Genomic DNA, 17,767 nt, shown 5'->3' with positions numbered 1-17,767 from the left:
ATAATTTATCCACTTATCAGTGAATTGACTGTATAAAAGATAGATAAGAAATTAGATACTTTAAAGATTACTCACCTATAACTAAATCCCTGGCTGATATAAGCACCAGCGGATTGGTGAAAGTTATTCCATATAATTTGAACTTGGTTGTAGTAAGGTTTCTGCTACCGTAATCCAAGAGCCAAATAAGACCACAGCATAAACAGAAATAAACTGGTCTACTGTAGGCAATGATACGATTATGACCCTGAAAATGATATTAAAAAAAGAAGTCAGTTTAGTTAATTTTAAGAGTCACAACTAGCTATTGAGATCTTTGATGGCTTATAGTCTAAGGATTCAAAATGTTTCCATGGGGAAACCCAGTTTCTGGCTGTCCCAGAAGGGAATTACAAATTTGGAGAGGAGAAAAAATAGAATGAACCCTGTGATAATGGACTGAATAAGAGGTATCAGTATGAACTCATTTTTTTAACATACATATATATATATATAAGAACAGATGCATGCACATGTACATAGCTAGACCCTGACCAACACAGGGATTAAGGACATCCCTTGCACAGTTGAAAATTTGTGTATAACTTTTGATTCCCCCCCAAAATATAGCCTACTGTTCACTAAAGCCATACTAATAACACAAACTGCTGCTTAATATATACCTAGTTAGTACTTAAAGAATGATAAAGATATGGTAAAAGGACACAGAAGGCAGCTTGATGGGCACCCAATGGCCAAATCAGAAACAATTTGAACATCAAAATAAATGATAGTAACATTATATATAGTCCATTGAATAAAATAAGAATCCATGAATCCACACTCATACAAAAAAATAAATACACAAGGGAAAGTTATCCTTTATAGTAAAAAGTCAATTACTAAATGTAGAAGAAATGATGGAATTAGAAAATCACTATTTGGCAACTATCAAATGATAATCTGATTCAGGCAAGAAACATCAAAAGATATTACAAAAAAGTGGGTGGAAGTCTGCAGGGCAACTGGACATACACAATCTCAAAGTATCTAATGAGATACTTATTAACTATAAAAGAAAAATAGTAACATCACAGTAGAGTAGTGGTTCAAGGGAGTGGGAGGGAATTTTGACCCCAGAGGACATTTGGCAATGTCTGGTATGGGGGTACTACTGACATCTAGTGGGTTGAGGTTAAAGATAAAGCTGAATATCCTATAATGCACAGGACAGTACCCCCACACACAACAAAGAACTATCCAGCCCAAAATGTTAGTATTATAGAGGTTAAAAAAACCTGCAGGTACTACCATTAGCCAAAAGATCAAAGTTAACGTCACCAGCAAAAGGATAAATCAACATCACATACTTCCTGATTTGATGATCTGAGAACATATCACTTTCATTGTATGCCTACTATAAAGAACACGGCCTATATTCGATCAAGAAGAAACATCAGACAAATTCAAATTGAGGAATGGTCTGCAAAATGCCTGGCCTGTACCCATCAAAAATGTCCATATCATGAAAGACAAATACTAAGGAACTGCTCCAGATCAGAGCAGGCCAAAAAAGACCAAATGCATAATCAGAGATTTTCTATTGCCAATTGAGAATATAGGAAACACCTGAATAAGAACTGTGACTTAGAAAACAGTATTGTATCGATGTTAATATCTTGATTTTGATAATTACTTTGAATTAATGTAAAGAAATGCCTTTGTTTCTAGAAAATATAGATGAGGTATTGAGAGGTAAAGAGACATTGTGTCTACAATTCACTCTCAAACAGTTTAGAAGTATGTGTTTGTGTGTTGCATGTGCAGGGAGAAGGAGAGAGAGGGAGAGAAAGGAACTAGAAACGGAATAAGCAAATATGGTTAAATGTTTGCATGGGGATCTGGGTGAATGGCATCAGGAATTCTTTGTTCGATCCTTGCAACTTTTCCCTAAGTCTGAAATTATGTCAGAATAAAAAGTTAAAACCAGTACTTCTATATATCATTACATTTCCAAAGCATTTTTTTTTTTTTTACAAAATAATCAGTTGAAAAAAAATCATATACCTCTTTGTTTTGTTTTGTTCATCTACTCTCATTAGTAAGTATCTCGGTGTATGAGAAAAAAAGACTATGTTCAAGAAAGAGGCTATCATCATAAACTGCACTTGGAGTATGATTTTAAACTACTTTAAAGAGAATGCCCTCTGGTTTTTTCTAGTAAATAAACATTCTTGGGTGAGGTCTAAAACTGAATCATGCTTCATAATAAATATTGTTGGGCAGCTAACAATTTTGTCTAAAGTCACAAAGTAAATAACAAGGTTTTTAACCTCCTTAGTGTCCATAGGTCTAAATACCAGATCAATGTATTACTTCTTTATTTTTGCTCCTAATGATTACTTAAGCAAAATAATGTGAAGTTTTTCTTACTTCAAAATTCTATTTTTCAATACTTAGCTATGATTTATTCTTCAAAATTGATTAAATGCAAGTTATCAAATAGCCATGAGTTTATATGAACCATGTCTACCTAATTAATAATCTCCTCTTGAAACAGGCTGTCAAAAAATGAATTATTATACTCATTTTCAACCAAGATTTAGAGTCCACAATTACAATGCCATTTTATTTCATGCTAATAAATCACCTATATTTCTCGTAGTGTGTCAAAACTAAGATGAGAAAATAATAACATAAATCTTAATTCAATCTGACATATGACCCAAAAAAGGTTTTGATAAATGTTAAAGAATAATGAGTTACAGTCATATTAGAGTGACTTACATGTCTGGGAGAAGAAGAATCTGGTTGAACACTCTAAAAATGAAGCAGAAATATAGATTACACTACTGAAGTCCTGGTAATTTTACAAACAACTTTCAAAATGCCTGAAATAATTTCAAGCAAATACTATACAGAAAAGGAAGCATCTACATTAATTTTTTGAAACATCAATAAAAGAAAAAACATCAGCTCCAGATATTGGTGTCACTATGATATTAGAAACCTCTCAAATCTTTCCTCTTAAATAGATCCATCTTAACTGCTTGGCTCATTACTACTTATAAATATGTTAAACTAGAATGCTTTCTTAGGCAACATCACCCCATTCAGGAAATGCACAAAATATGGGTTAGCTTATAAGAAGAATTCTAGTTCTCCCCACAAATTCCAAGCTTAGTAAATAATTCAACAGTATTTGTATTAAATACATTATCTTCATTTTCACATCAAAATCATCAATTAAGCTATATCTTTGAAAGAAATTTTATCAGCTTTTCTCCCAAGTTCATTTCTAATACCATACCAAACAATTTCACTAGGATGGTCTAACACCATACTACAGTTCTTGACTGGAACAAGCTTACTGAGTTTGGCATGTAGGCCTGGCTGAATAAGAGACCAGGAAATCTTTAAATTCTTTCAGTTCCAACATCTATCCTCTAAAAGTATCTGTTCCAGCTGTTCTTATTTGTTTACAACATTACTATTCCTTTAGTCAACTAACTGTAAAAATCTTACTCATTTTTTACCTTTTCTATAGCTAACCAAAAGCAGTGGACAAAATTAATGGGACAAGGAACACTGGAGTCAGGCAATGAATTTAAATGGTTTAAGGCAATAAAGGAATGGATTGAGGTGGTTGAAATGGAAAATAAGAACAATGGCCAGAAATTTTAACAGAGGAGCCCCACATTTACTCAAAGACACTTGGAACAAGAAGGGGATTTAAGATTTTGAGTCAGGATAGTACTGTGAAAAGCAAAGCAACTGGGAAAGAAAAATATTTATCAGCAGATGATGATGGGCTATTCTGAAAATGTGCCAACTGCCTATTAAGATATATAGGACTAAAGCTTGCAAGAAACGTGACGACTTCGAGATATAAATCTGGACATAAGTCATATACCAGGGCAACAACTGAAGTAAAAAAAGGATGACTTCACTAGCAAAGAACTGTAAACTGAAAAGAGGGCCAAATAAAACCCTAGAGAATTCTCATAAATTAAAACTTACAAAGACATAGCTTAACCTAATTGATGATTTTGATATCAAAAGAACAAAGAGGCATCAACAAAGGAAAATAGTTACCTGAAAAGTAAAATAAGCATCAGGGTAATATAAAGTCACAGAACAACAATGAAGACAATATAAAAATGCAAGATAGTATTCACAGGTGTTAAGTGATGTAGCACTCCTAGAGAATGAAGACTAAGAAAAGGACATAGGTTTGGCAATTTAAGATTATGAGCAACCACAAAGACTGTAATTTCAGTACTGCAATGAGGAAAAAGGTATGGATGGGTCTTGAAAAAAATGAAGCAGTTGAAATAGGTGGTATATTCCAGATGTCTAACTATACACACCTGGACAGCTAGTGGCATAAAAAGAACTAAACTAATAGTTTTCAGGATAGGAGAAGGTTCTTCATATTAGCATATATGAGGCAAATAACCAATACAAGCAAGGGTATTTACTGGTTAAGAAAGAAAAGAATGGAAAAAGTCCACGTTGATAGCCCATACTGATTTTGCATGGAAGGTGAAAATTTTGGTATTTGATTCTCTCATTTTTGGAAAGCTTAAAATTGTTAACATTTGATATTTTAGAGCCACTATGAAAATGAGAGCAAAGGGACACCAATCTTCTGTTTTTTTATATCCCAAGGGAACATAAATATCAGTTTTGACATTACTGTATCTACCAATAATGGACTTTAATAAATGTCACAGTAAAAATATAGAAGTGAGAGAGTGAATGTTCACAAATTAAAAAGAAATGAACTTCAAAAATGCAAATTCTTATTTTTAATGAATGTCCAAATATATTTTAATGCAAAAAATAGCTTTAAGGAAGCTTCAGTTACATATTTTTCAAAGTTTATATGTTACTTCTATTCCCCACCCAATCTAATGTTAACATTCAAGGAAAATAAATAAAAAATTTACTATAATTCAGTGAATAATAAGAAAACTTATGCTCTTTAACACAAATATTATTCCATAGTCTGAAAATAAGAGCAATACTGGTACCTTAAGTAGTGAGTATTGACAGCTGGCTATAACCAGGCAGAACTGGAAGACCCAGATATCTCTGAAGAAGCCTTGTATGAGAAGAATAGATCCCAAAAATGCCACAATAATAGCCAGGATGACAGCTAACACATTTTCCAGGATCTCACGATTTCTGTAGACAAAAATCATTATGAGTAAGTTTACCGTCAATATAAGAAATTAATCAGAGTTGAAATAAGAGAAGGCATCAATATGAAGTTTCTATTATACCTGCTGAAATGCTTTTTTGATACTACATTTGCATAAGAGTTTGGATCACAGTGAAAAAGAAACTCATTTATGTAGAAAATTAAAACAAATTCCTATGTGCAAATAAAGCATGCTATAATGGATTGTAAAGTTTTAATTTTAATACATAATAGAGTTTTAATATCTACTTAAAAGTTTTCACTCTGTTTAATATCTGCTTTTCTATCTGTCAAGTTTGTTTCAAAATAACTAATCAATTTGGATGGTAAAGAAGCTAGACAAGGAAAGAGTTTGAAAAACGAAATCTCAAAACACTTCCTAGAAAATTAAATTTAAAAGTTGTTATTTTATATAATAAAGTTTGTAACCAAATTTTGATACCCATCTCAAAATCATGTGAAATAATCTGAAAAGTAATTAACTAGAATCATTTAAATACAGAGTCTCCTGTATGTTGAGAATGAAGGCAGTGAAAGGCCGTCAATACTATACCAAAGTTGATGAGACAAACATGTATTTTGTTAAACTGACACTGTAAAAGAAATAATATGATGCCCAAGATATTACATATAATAATGAAGATAATTTTTATGTCACACCAAAAACTATGAACCGATCTCACTACTTCTTGAGGAAAATAAATCAAAACATTAAAAACATTTAGAAAACGTTAAATATGAAAGTCTTGTTTTTAAAGAATATATACTGACATGGGAACATGCCCAGCATATTTGCCATACAAAGAAAGGTCACAAAACCATGTGCACAGGAAGATGCTAAGTGCTGTTATTTAAAAAACTTTCAGATATAGGTTAAGTTTAAAAAGACAATATATCAAAATGCTACTACTAATAAGCCATCTCTCTTGGTGAAAGGATTATGGATAGATTCTGTCTGTCTTGAAATCTTTCTATATATTTAAGTTCTTTATAATGAATAAGGAATTACTCTTAAAATCATAAAAATGTTTTTTAACTTGTCAATTACATATTTATAATCATCAGCTGAACTAAAAATAAAATTTGCAAACTTGTCTGTACTATTTCATGTTAGTTCTACCAGATTAAAACAAGTTCAGTAGTATTTTCAAAACAATAAACACTGGTATTTGCGCTAATCTCATATGGCAGTTGTGGAATTCCAAACTCGCCAAACCCAATGACCCTCATCAACCCTGCTATACCACATACTGTCTTGCTAGACACTGAACACGTGCTGTCCTTCGGCTTCTCTTAGTTTTTAATTTTGATAAATACAACTTATCAATTTGTTCTTTTACTAATCTAATTTTTGGTGTTACATGTAAGACATTTTGCCTAATCCAAGGCCACAAATATTTTCTCCTAGAAGTTTTGCTAGAAGTTTCATTGTTTTAGATTCTACATTTAGGCCTATGGTTCATTTTAAATTAATTCTTGCAATATGGTGCAAAGTAAGGATACACTTTTTTTTTTTCATATGAAAATCCAGTTGAAAAAGCCATCCTTTCACCATTTACTGATTTGAAATACTATTTCAATGCCATATAGGCTTAGTTTTCTTTATGGGAAGGTTTTTAAAATATAATTTCCATTTGTTTAATAGATATAGGACCATTAAGGTAACATATTCCTTTCAGAATGAACTTTGATAATTTATAACTTTCAATAAATTTTCCATTGTCAAATTTATTGGCATGTAGTAGCTATGCTTAATACCCTATAATCCATGTAATACCTATAGAATCTATAGTGAAATCCTATCTCATACTCCAGATTTTGGATATCTAAATCTTTTTTCTTTTCTTTTTGTCCTGATCAGTCTGCCTAAGGTTTATCAATTTAATTGATCTTCTCAAAGATCAAGCTTTTAGTTTTTTCTTTGTTTTTACTCACTGATTTCTGCTTTGTTCTTTACTACTTTCTTCTGCTTTCTTGGACTTAACGTGCTCTTTTTCTAGTGGAAGGGAAATCACTCATTTTTCTTCTTCATAAAATAATTTCTCCTGAGCATGTACCTGTTAGTAGCATCCCCCAAATTCTGATATGCTGTTTTCATTTTCATTCTGTTCAAAATACTTCCTAATTTCCCTCTTGATTTCTTCTTTGATCCATTAGCTCAGAAAAATTATTTAGTGTCCAAATATTCAGGTATTTTCCAGGGTTCTTCTTGCTATTAACATAATTAAATCCACTATGGTCAGAGAACACACTATGTATGACTTGAATCCTTTTAAATTTGGATTTAAATCCAAATCCTTTTAATTTGGATATGATCTATCTTGGTAAATGTTCCATGTGCACTTAAAATAATGTGTATTCTGTTATGACTGTATAGTGTTCCATAAATGTTTGATTGATATTGTTCAAGTCTACTATATATATCCTTGCTGATCTTCTATACACTTCTATCAATTGTTGAGAGAAGCATGTTAAAGTCAACTATAATTGTGAACTTGTCTGCTGATCTTCTATACACTTCTATCAATTGTTGAGAGAAGCATGTTAAAGTCAACTATAATTGTGAACTTGTCTATTTTTCCTATTTCTATCACTTTTTACTTTATGTATTTTGAAGCACTGTTTTAGGTGTAGAAACATTTAGTCAATAAATTCTATGGATTAATTGACCCCTTATCATTATGAAATGACTCTTTCTTTGGTATATTCTTTGCTCTGAAATCTAATTTATCTGACATTAATGCAGCCACTCTGGCTTTCTTTCAATTAGTGTTAAGCGTGCTATCTCTTTTTCAATGTTTTTACTTTTAACCTATTTATGTCTTTGAAGTGCATTTCTTGTAGGCAGCAGAGTCGGCTTGCTTTGTTCTCCAATCTGACAATTTCTGACTTTTTCTGTCATCTATCTTTATTTTCTACTAATCTGTTCTTGATTTTTTCTTTTTCTGACTTTAAATTAATAATTTTTATAAATCCATTTTAGCTCTTTTTTACTTACCAGCTATTCTTCTGTCATTTTGTTATTTTATTTTTACAGCATACATTCTGTTATACCATTTCACATTTACTATAAGAAACAGTAGTATAATTTTGTGTCCCCCTTCCCAACCTTTATGCTGTTATTCTCATGAATTTTACATATTATAAACCACAACATATACTGTTATTATTTTTGTTTAAACAGTCAATCATCTCTTAAAGTGATTAAATTTATAAGAAAAAACATACATTTTTGCATGTAGTTACCTAGCATTTCCAATGATCTTTGTTCCTTTGGGGTGGTCCATATTTTCATTTGGTATTATTTTCCTTCTGCCTGAAAAACATCCTTTTAACATATTCTGTAGTGTAGGTATGCCTGCAAAGAATTCTTTCAATTTTTCATAGTCTGAAAATGTCTTTGTTTTGTCTTGGTTATTAAAATATTATTTTGCTGGGTACAGAATCCTAGGTTGAGTTTTTTTTTCTTTCTATATTTCAAAAACATTATTCCACTGTCTTCTCACTTGCATTCTTATCAACAACAAATCTCATGTCTTCTGTATCCTTGTTCCTCTAACAACCTTTTTTTCTCCCTTGCAGTTTTTAAGAATTTTATCACTAGTTTGAGCAATTACGAGCCTTGGTGTAGTCTTCTTCATGTTTCTTGTGCTTGGGGTTCACTGAGCTTCTTGAATATGGATATTTCTAGTTTTCATCAAATTTTCAAGGTTCTCCATCATTATTCCCTCAAAATTTTTTCTGTCTTCTCGTTTTGAAGTTGTTATACAGGTTACTCTCATTTTGTTTATATGTTCTTTTCATTGGGGGACGGGAGTGAAAGGGTGATTTTTAAAAATCTTTTTTGTTTTAGGTAGTTTCTATTGCTATGCTCTCAAGTTCACTGATATTTTCTTTTGTAATGTCTAATCCACCAATAATCCCGTCCACTGTATTTTTCACCTCAGACATTTTAGTTTTCATATCTGTAAGTTTAATTTGGGTCTTTTTTTCATATATTCCATGTCTCTACTTAACTTTTTTAACATATGGAGTACAGCTATAAGTTTTAAAGTCTTTGACTACTAATTCTAATATCTGTGACAGTTACAGTTTGGATCCGATTGATTCATTATTTTCCTAATTATACATAATGTTTTATTCCTTCTTTGCATGCTTGGTAATCTTTGAATGCCAGACATAGTGCACCTTAATTTACTGGGTACTAACAATTTTTAGATTTCTATAAATCTTTAAAACAGTTTGATCCTTTCAGGTCTCACTTTTGTGACTTGTTATGTGGTTTGCAGCAGTGCTCATGGTAGGGCTAATTATTCCCTACTTGTAAGGTGAGACTTTCCTGAGTATGCTACACAATGTAACATGAAATATGAATTATGAGTTTCTTCCATCTGGCTAGTGGGAACAGTCACTATTCCTGGCCCTGTGTAAGTGCCAGGCACTATTCATCTATTTCTTTCATATGGTTCTTGCCCAAACTTCAGGTAGCTTTTCACATATATTCACTCACTAGTATTCTGCTGAATATTCAAAGAGAACCAGAGATTCTCTGAGCAGAAATCCTTTCTGTGATATTCTGCACTATGAACTCTTAGCTCCATCTCCAACTCAGGAAGTCTACTAAGCTCTACTTTAGTACCCTGTATCACAGCCTGGGAACTCTCTTAAGACAGTAAGCCGGGGTGATTGTAGGGCTCACATAATTTGTTCTCCATTTCTCAGGAATCGCTGTTCTTTGTTGTCTTACCTCCCACATCAAGAAAACCATTGTTTCAGGTAGGAGGATAAATCCAATCTTTGTTACTCCATGTAAACTGGAAGCAGCATTTGATCACCAAGTTTATAAAAGACTAATATGGTTTACTATTGAGATTACTATGAAGAAATAAACAGAAGCTTCCCCTTATGCCTTTATATTTAGTCATATTACCTATAACCTTTTAATCATTAACACTTCATTTTCTCTGACTTTTAAGTACAGTTGCATGATTCTTATTGATGATAAAAAGGATAAACATATTAAAATTGTCACAAAAGTTTTTAATGAATTCAAGAGTGTCAATTTTGGGGAACCTTATTAACGTCATCGCAAAAGAACCAAAATAGAAAACCTTATCCAACATGGTAACCAAGTAAAAACCTCAATGGGTTATTAAGGACATTTGAATTTTTAAAAAATCCCTACATACACCTTTAATTAATCACACTATATTCTCACCTATCAAAAAGGGCCAAGAGTGTGAGTCTGTCAAAGTTAATGCCGATCCATAGCCGAGGCAGGATCCAAAAGCGATAATAGTGTTTAACCTTTTGGGCAGCTTCTTCTGTTGGACCATAAGTAGCTGCCAGGTCTGGGCTTAGATCAATGTCTTGTTGCTCCAACAAATCTGTATCAATGGTCAATAGTCTGTTCAATCGAATCTGTGGAAGAGAGAGCTAAAAGAAAGTCAGCATTGACAGGCTTAAAATAGCTAATCGAGTCATGATTCAAAGGCTTACAGATTTAACTGACTTACAGATTATCTACACCCCCTTAATTCTCTACACTCATCCACTCCTTGTGGATATTTTAAGACCATTAAAACTACAGAAGGTTACAATAGGAAGTAAACTAAAATAAAACGAATTAATCAGTGGGTCTTTTGGGAAGATTTTAATAGGAAAATAGTTTGAAATCTAAAAGTATTTGAAAGTTTATGACTGTTTAGCTAGTAAATCCATTAAGATCACTTATAGAGAATCACTGATGGCTTCTCTTCTCCCTGTCACATTTATGGTCTTGTCTCATTAAGCTGTGAATTTCATTACCGTGTTAAATCTAAGCTCCTCTGCACTGGATTCAAAGTCTTCAACTCTCCTTTCTTCCTACAGTCTCTTATCACTGTTCCTGTTCTTTCCAAATCCCTCCTACCCCACCACCCCGCCTTCTCCTTTTCTGGCGGGCTGCTCATCTGAGGCTAGACAGGAAATTACCACTTTTTTTTAGCTTTAACTCATCCATACACTGGTTTTTCCTTCTTCTGAAAGAATCAAGTTTATTGCATCAAGCACAGTACCAGCTAGCATTTTGATCTAAAGGCTCCCACACATTTAACAACAGACAACAATAATTCATTTTCCCATTCCTGTTTTCCTATGGAGTTTTTAGGAATACACTACAGTGAAAAAAATAGGGACAGTTTTTGTTTCAAACACATATGGGAGTATAGTCAAGAAAATCTGCTTCCTGTATATAACACAGCCACTTCTATCTCTATAAACACTGACAAAAACTTCTCTACTTTTTTTACCCTCTGTGTCAAGGTTTCTCAACCTTGGCACTATAGGAATTTTCAACCAGATAATTCCATGTTGTAGGGGCTGTGCTCTCCACTAGAGGATGCTTAACAGCATCCCTGGCTTCTATCCACTAGATAACAGTAGCATTCTCCACATTGTGACAAGCAAAAATGTTTCCAGATATTGCCAAATGTCCACTAGGTGAAAATCTTTGCTCATGCCAACTCACATCTACAGTCTTAAAACCCAGTTTACGGCTATTCATTTTCGGGAAGCTGCTAATAATTCTTTCCTTTGGCACTAAACTTATCTACACATAACTCTTACTTGTTTAGAAGAATTTCATCCATTTGCCTTTTCCAACTTCACTACATACATCTTGATGGCAAATGCAAGGTTATCTTTTTAAAATATCTCCATTGTATTTTATGTGGCACATTTTTTATTCGGTGATGTCATCACTAAGCTTCCCACACACACACTGGTTTATGAATAACTAATAGTAAACCAATAAATAACTGCACCAAAATCATAATAGTCAAAGTGAAGTTTTAAAATAAAAGAATTAAAAATGGTGCAAGATTATGACATTGGTGAGTAAATAGACCTTGACATATCCTCAAAACTGTAATAACTGATTCATACATAGCTAATTAAACTTCATGGTGTTCTGTTTCTTAACAAAAGACTGCTAAGAAGAGATCCACTATAGGACAGCAAAGGTATTTTGCCATAATTTTCAACAAAATTCAAAATTGTTCTGATTTGCATAGCAACTTAACCTAAAAACACGTCATTTAATAAAAATGAAAGAAACCTACCACATCATGTGGATAAAATCGAACTGAGGTAGAACTGGATACATGAGAATCCGTGTCACTAAAGTAAAATTAAAAAAGACTTTATAAAGAATAAACAACTTGTCAAGAAGGAGAAAAAAAATAAATCCTCTAACAACTGGATATTTACAATATCTTCTCTTTTCTATGCAAACTTCAAAATGCAAAATACCATTTTCCTAAAGTTATGATTGAAAGCATAGCCTCTGGGTCACAGTATCTATATTCAAATCTCTTCATCAATTGAATGAGATCTTAGACATCTTATCCAACCTTTTTTATACCTCAGTTTCTTTATTGGTAACATAGGATAACAGTACTTTTATCGCAAGGTTCTTATGAAAAGTGTTTAATAAAGCAATTAACATATTGTCTGGAACCACAATAAATTGTAGCTATAACATAATAGCCAAGAACATGACAATTCAGTTTCCACAATTCAGTCAAGTTTTAGATTTCAAAACTCGAGACCTTAACACACTTATGGGGTAAGAAACTGTACTTGTCTTGAATTATATTAAACCTAATTGTTTCTATTGCTCCATACTACTATTTCTGTTTACAAAATCATCTAACACTCCAATTTAATCATTTTTGACACAATGAATTCTGAAAAGGAGCTTAAAGAGTATAATTTTCTAAATGTTCTATCTTTTCAGTGTGCTAAGTGACTGCAAGATCCTATTGCTTTCAATGGCACCTCAAAACTTAAAAAGTGAGTTGCCCATAGATGTGTAACATTCAAATAGATGTGTCCATTATTAAATAGAAGTCCTAAAAAAAGAATCAAAAGACCCTAGTGAAAACAGTGACCTAATTAATCAATAATGGATTTCGAAGCAGCAACTTGCATACATGAACAATAATATTAAAAATTTTACAAAAAATTTTATCACATTCTAAACTATAATTATGTCATATGATCAAGATTTCTAATTTCTTATTTGCTTTTCTTATAACTTCTCCATTATTTTATATAATTTCTCACTAAGGGAAGGAGAAAAAGGAAACTAAATGTAACATCTGACCCATAATGTAAGAAATTCTTTCTTTTGGTAGCTGGCAAATAAATTTTAAAACAACATGAAAGAAGGCCGTTTAAGAAGATATTTGACCAAACTCTTACAAGAAAATAATTTTAAATTACACACACACAAAATGTATTGATAGGCATGAACTTAGTTGTATAAATACTTTTCTAATAAGCTTTTTTATATCATATATATATAGACGTGTGTGTGTGTATACACACATATGTGTGTACACAGAGTTAAATTTGCACATGTGCAAACTTTGTCCTACTGTTAAGATCTGCCGGAAATTTTTACTTTTTAAAAGCAGAATAGTTTTTAAGAATGCTTTCTTTTTCCCATAGCAACAATTTCTACTTTAACTCTCTAGAGACAAATGCGCTATGACAAATTACTTAACACAACACAAACAAATGTTTTCGAAACAGAATACATGCAAGTACACATACTCTCCTAATATGATTTCACACATACCAGATATTGGATGCTCTTCTTGCTGCTGGTTCAAAATTCACAAGTGACATGTCACAACCACCAGTCTCGTAAAGCGTAGAAGAGAATTTACCTAGCAAATAAATGATTTTTTTAAAAAAAGCAATTAGAATACTCAGAATGTTTCCTTCGAAAACCGTGTTACAATTTTTTAAAATGTACTATAACCTCCTTTTTCTGAAATATTTTTTAAAAAATGATCAGTACATAATTCAACATGATGTGAATTGAAAAGGAATGCTAAACAGTGGGGTGACATACATAATTAGATATTAAAAGTGAGGGATTGATGTCAGCTTTACAATACCAGTCTTCTCTTTTCTCCTCCCAGCACATCCTTAAGTAATCACATAACTGAATTTAATGTTGTTTAAAAGTCACCTGACCACAAGTTCTGAGTGGTCATTTGAAAAGCTGCTTAGTTTTAAGATAGCTCAAACTGCAAGACAACAAATTTATATAATTACCTTCAGTTTTTTTTTTCTTTAAGAAAAAATGAAGACTGTCATAATGGACATAAGGAAATTCAATAAATTATGTATAATGTTGGTGAGATGTACAGTACTTAATGAACATTACTATTTGTATGATTCCACAAGAACTCTGAAAAAATTTAGAACCACCATTTGCTATAGTCAATAATCACTACAAAACTAATAAAAGGCTTAGAAACTCTATTGGCTGAAAAGAAATATAGGTTTAAAAAACTCATAATTAACTCTATTAAGATAAAATAATTTCTGATAATGAAATTTAAAAAATCTGTTTATTATCTGAAATGCACATTTCTCCTTGACTATCTATGATAGCCATATCAATGGTGAGTTAGGGAGCATAAAAAAATGAATATAAATTTCTAGTATGTCAATGAAAAGAGGTACAAAGCTCTAAAACCATGTGGGTCTAGTCCAGGCTACTCTCTGACTCTTTATGAGGGTTTTGTTTTATTACCTGGAATCAGTGAGGTTATGAATATGAAAAATCTTAAAGGGTAATTTCACCCTCATGGTAGGGCTAAAAGATTTCTCTTCCATGACTACAATAAAAACAATACACAATAAGAACTTTTATTTAAGTGATATCCTTGAAAAATGATAACATAACATACTAATAATATAACTAAGGATTTATAGAACATTTAAACAATCATTTCATTATTTAAAAGGCCTAGAATCAGAAAAAGCACTTTATTTAATGGGATTATTTGGCACTAATAATGGATCAGACAGAATATGCAAATATTTTATATGGTAGTTTCTGTAGTAGAAACGTTTTTGTCAGAATGATATATTTCTGAGATAATTTTTAAAAAGCATTCTGAGAAATGGTTAGTTCATTTGTTGTTTTTCAAGGGAGAATTATTCAGCATGTGGACTATCTAAAAGTGCTTTTTACTCCCCTGTCTTTTAACCATGAGTCATTCACTCTTACCACATCTAAGAGAACCTAGATTAACAAACTAAAATGAAATGATACAAGCTGTCAATTTGGCTACTTCTTAGATGTAGTACTAAAATTTTTTTGAAGTGGAAGGATGGGTTCCAGAAATTATTAGTGAAGGAAAAAAAAAATACTGGCTTGACTGAGATTTAAAAAAATTTTTTAATTGCAATTTTTATGCTCTGCTCTTTCCTCATTTATCATGGATATCAAAGATTGGCTATGCTACTATAATTAACTTACATTAATAGAAATAAGAAACATCAAAACCACAGGCTACATACATTAATAAGAATTATAAATCCATGTTAAATTATTAAGCCACAGAGTAACAAAGATCTGGGAAGGCCTAGCTATTGTTTGTAAAATCCAGTAAGAATGGAATGCAGAAATGTGTTTCTATCACAAAATTTGTCTGTATTTTAGAAATAAGTTAATTCTATATTCAATAGCATTTAAATTACTGAAGTATATTCTGAGTATTTAAGCATTCCAGGGGATTTTTAGTAATATAAGTCCTGTTCTTTAGTAATATAAGTCTTGAAAATATTTATACGCAATTGAAATCAACTAAAGACATTACTCTTTGTAACTTTCAAATGGAAAAGTAAAAGAATATTAAAACACTATCAAGCTATATCTTTTATATTTAGATGTCTAATGTGAAACTTTTATAGAAATAGTTATGTTTTAAATAAATATAAACATAAAAATAAACATGTCCACCAAAAAGCTTTTTAGACAGAAAGAAAGCTGGAAATTGGGCAGTTTTACTACAGAAATCTATAACTGTACAAACCAATGACTAATCCAAGTAATAAAAATTAGAAATTTAAACAGAAGCATAAAACATGCCTAAGAAAAGAGCAGCTATAATTTTAACAAAACAGTGCTTTTTATTTTTTCCTAAGGAGCTTTTGTCTACCTACTAACTGTAAGAACATGGTCAGGTTCCTAAAAATATACATGGCATATGCCAGAACAAACCAACATTGTATGAAGGCTTCATGGTATATTCCCAAGTTTACCAAAAGAATAGATTCTATGTCCCTCTTATATCTTTGGGCTTGGCAACTAATAGCACTTTAGAAAGAATACATTTTTATTCAGAAAATAAGCAACTCAGAAAAAAAATTATACTAAAAAATATTTAGCTTAAGTTTTCAGTGGAAAACTTAGTAAACATTTCAATGTATTAATAATATAATTTAAAGCCATCTTTAAATAACCAAAACAGAAATGAGAACATATTGTTATTGGTTTATAAAAATGAAAAATACCTTAAATTTGTACAAATCTTCTTAGCATGCATAACAATTTTACATATATCTCATTTGAGATTAAAACCATCACCATAGTTAACCTTTGGATTCAAAGTAAAATGTGTCTTTATTAATAATCCCATTTTAATATTATTCTATATTACAAAAATACTTAAATATTATTTATAATGAACATAAATTGAGGGAAAAAGCAGAATATCAATGAAATATGTCCTCACATAAATTATGATTATGAACTAAGTCATTTCATCATAATTCAATTTTCAGGTCATAATTAATTATATCTAACACAATGACTATCACAATTTAAAGAGAAAAAAATAAATTTCTGACCAAAAAAAACAAGATGGAGGCTGGAATTTCAGACTTATGAATGATATTAGCTATGACATGGCATCTCCAAAGATAAAGAAAAAAAGTTAAGGTATCTGGTATTTCTCAGTTTGAATATTCAATAATAACTGCTACTGTGAATAAAAATTTAATTATACAAAACCATTTTTTGAGGTGGGGGAATTTCAAAGTACTAACCACAAATTTACAAATTTATAATTTATAAAAAATTTATAAATTATAAATTTTAATCAACAGGAAGATGAATAAAATTGGATACCGACTTAAGGAACAAGGACACTTGAAGCATGTGCCTGAAGGCATAAATGATACAGCAAACAAATTCAAATAAACACTGGCAAAATACTGACAGAAGACATGAGAAATGAATGGAATTCTCTAATTTGTCCTATCAATAAAAATCCTCACCCTATGACACCAAGTTTAATGCATAGATTATAAAACCAGGGCTCACCTAAGAAACTCAACTATTTTGTTTTTGATGTCATTCTGATTTTACCTATGTATCTTAGAAGGAGATGGTTGCCAGAAGACGAATCATCATCTGTAGGGTTTCTCTAATCTCAGTACCAACAACACATGAGGCCTCTTAAATTTCCTGGAAGATTTTCTTCTGTGGAACCCCTCCCCAACCCCTCATTTCTGTTTACTCTTGTCCAACCCTAATCCTGATACACTGTTTTAACTGACTTCTCACTTTTCTAGGGAAGGAAAGGGCTACAAAAGCAAAGAGATACAAGGGAAACAACTTTATTATCAAGTGTTTTTTTAGAAGGCTGTTAAAGGACACAAACATCTATCTAAATGACTAACTTAAACATTCTACAAAAAGCCCTTATTTCTGATGTGATAAGTATTGTATTC

The 17,767-nt window shown here is 31.5% G+C and overlaps 1 protein-coding gene across 7 annotated transcripts in view; it reads right to left on the bottom strand.

Annotated features, from left to right (window-relative positions):
• The window catches only part of PCNX1 (pecanex 1), a 132,963-nt gene that overhangs the window by 47,176 nt on the left and 68,020 nt on the right, over positions 1–17,767 (bottom strand). For 5 of the 7 annotated variants that reach the window (XM_016139937.2, XM_036218102.1, XM_036218104.1 and 2 more), the window contains 6 exons: positions 13,809–13,899; positions 12,286–12,343; positions 10,404–10,621; positions 5,016–5,169; positions 2,767–2,799; positions 76–247 (listed from right to left, as the gene is read on the bottom strand). In XM_016139937.2, coding sequence (XP_015995423.2) covers positions 76–247; positions 2,767–2,799; positions 5,016–5,169; positions 10,404–10,621; positions 12,286–12,343; positions 13,809–13,899 — 726 coding nt within the window. The remainder of the gene's footprint in view (positions 1–75; positions 248–2,766; positions 2,800–5,015; positions 5,170–10,403; positions 10,622–12,285; positions 12,344–13,808; positions 13,900–17,767) is intronic. The other 2 variants (XM_036218103.1, XM_036218105.1) reach the window with 1 other exon arrangement.

The sequence above is a fragment of the Rousettus aegyptiacus genome, unplaced genomic scaffold (genome assembly GCF_014176215.1).
Source record: "Rousettus aegyptiacus isolate mRouAeg1 unplaced genomic scaffold, mRouAeg1.p scaffold_m13_p_3, whole genome shotgun sequence".
Taxonomy (NCBI): Eukaryota; Metazoa; Chordata; class Mammalia; order Chiroptera; family Pteropodidae; genus Rousettus; species Rousettus aegyptiacus.
The sequence above is the reverse complement of the archived record's forward strand: the minus strand, read 5'-3'. Positions and strand labels throughout refer to the sequence as shown.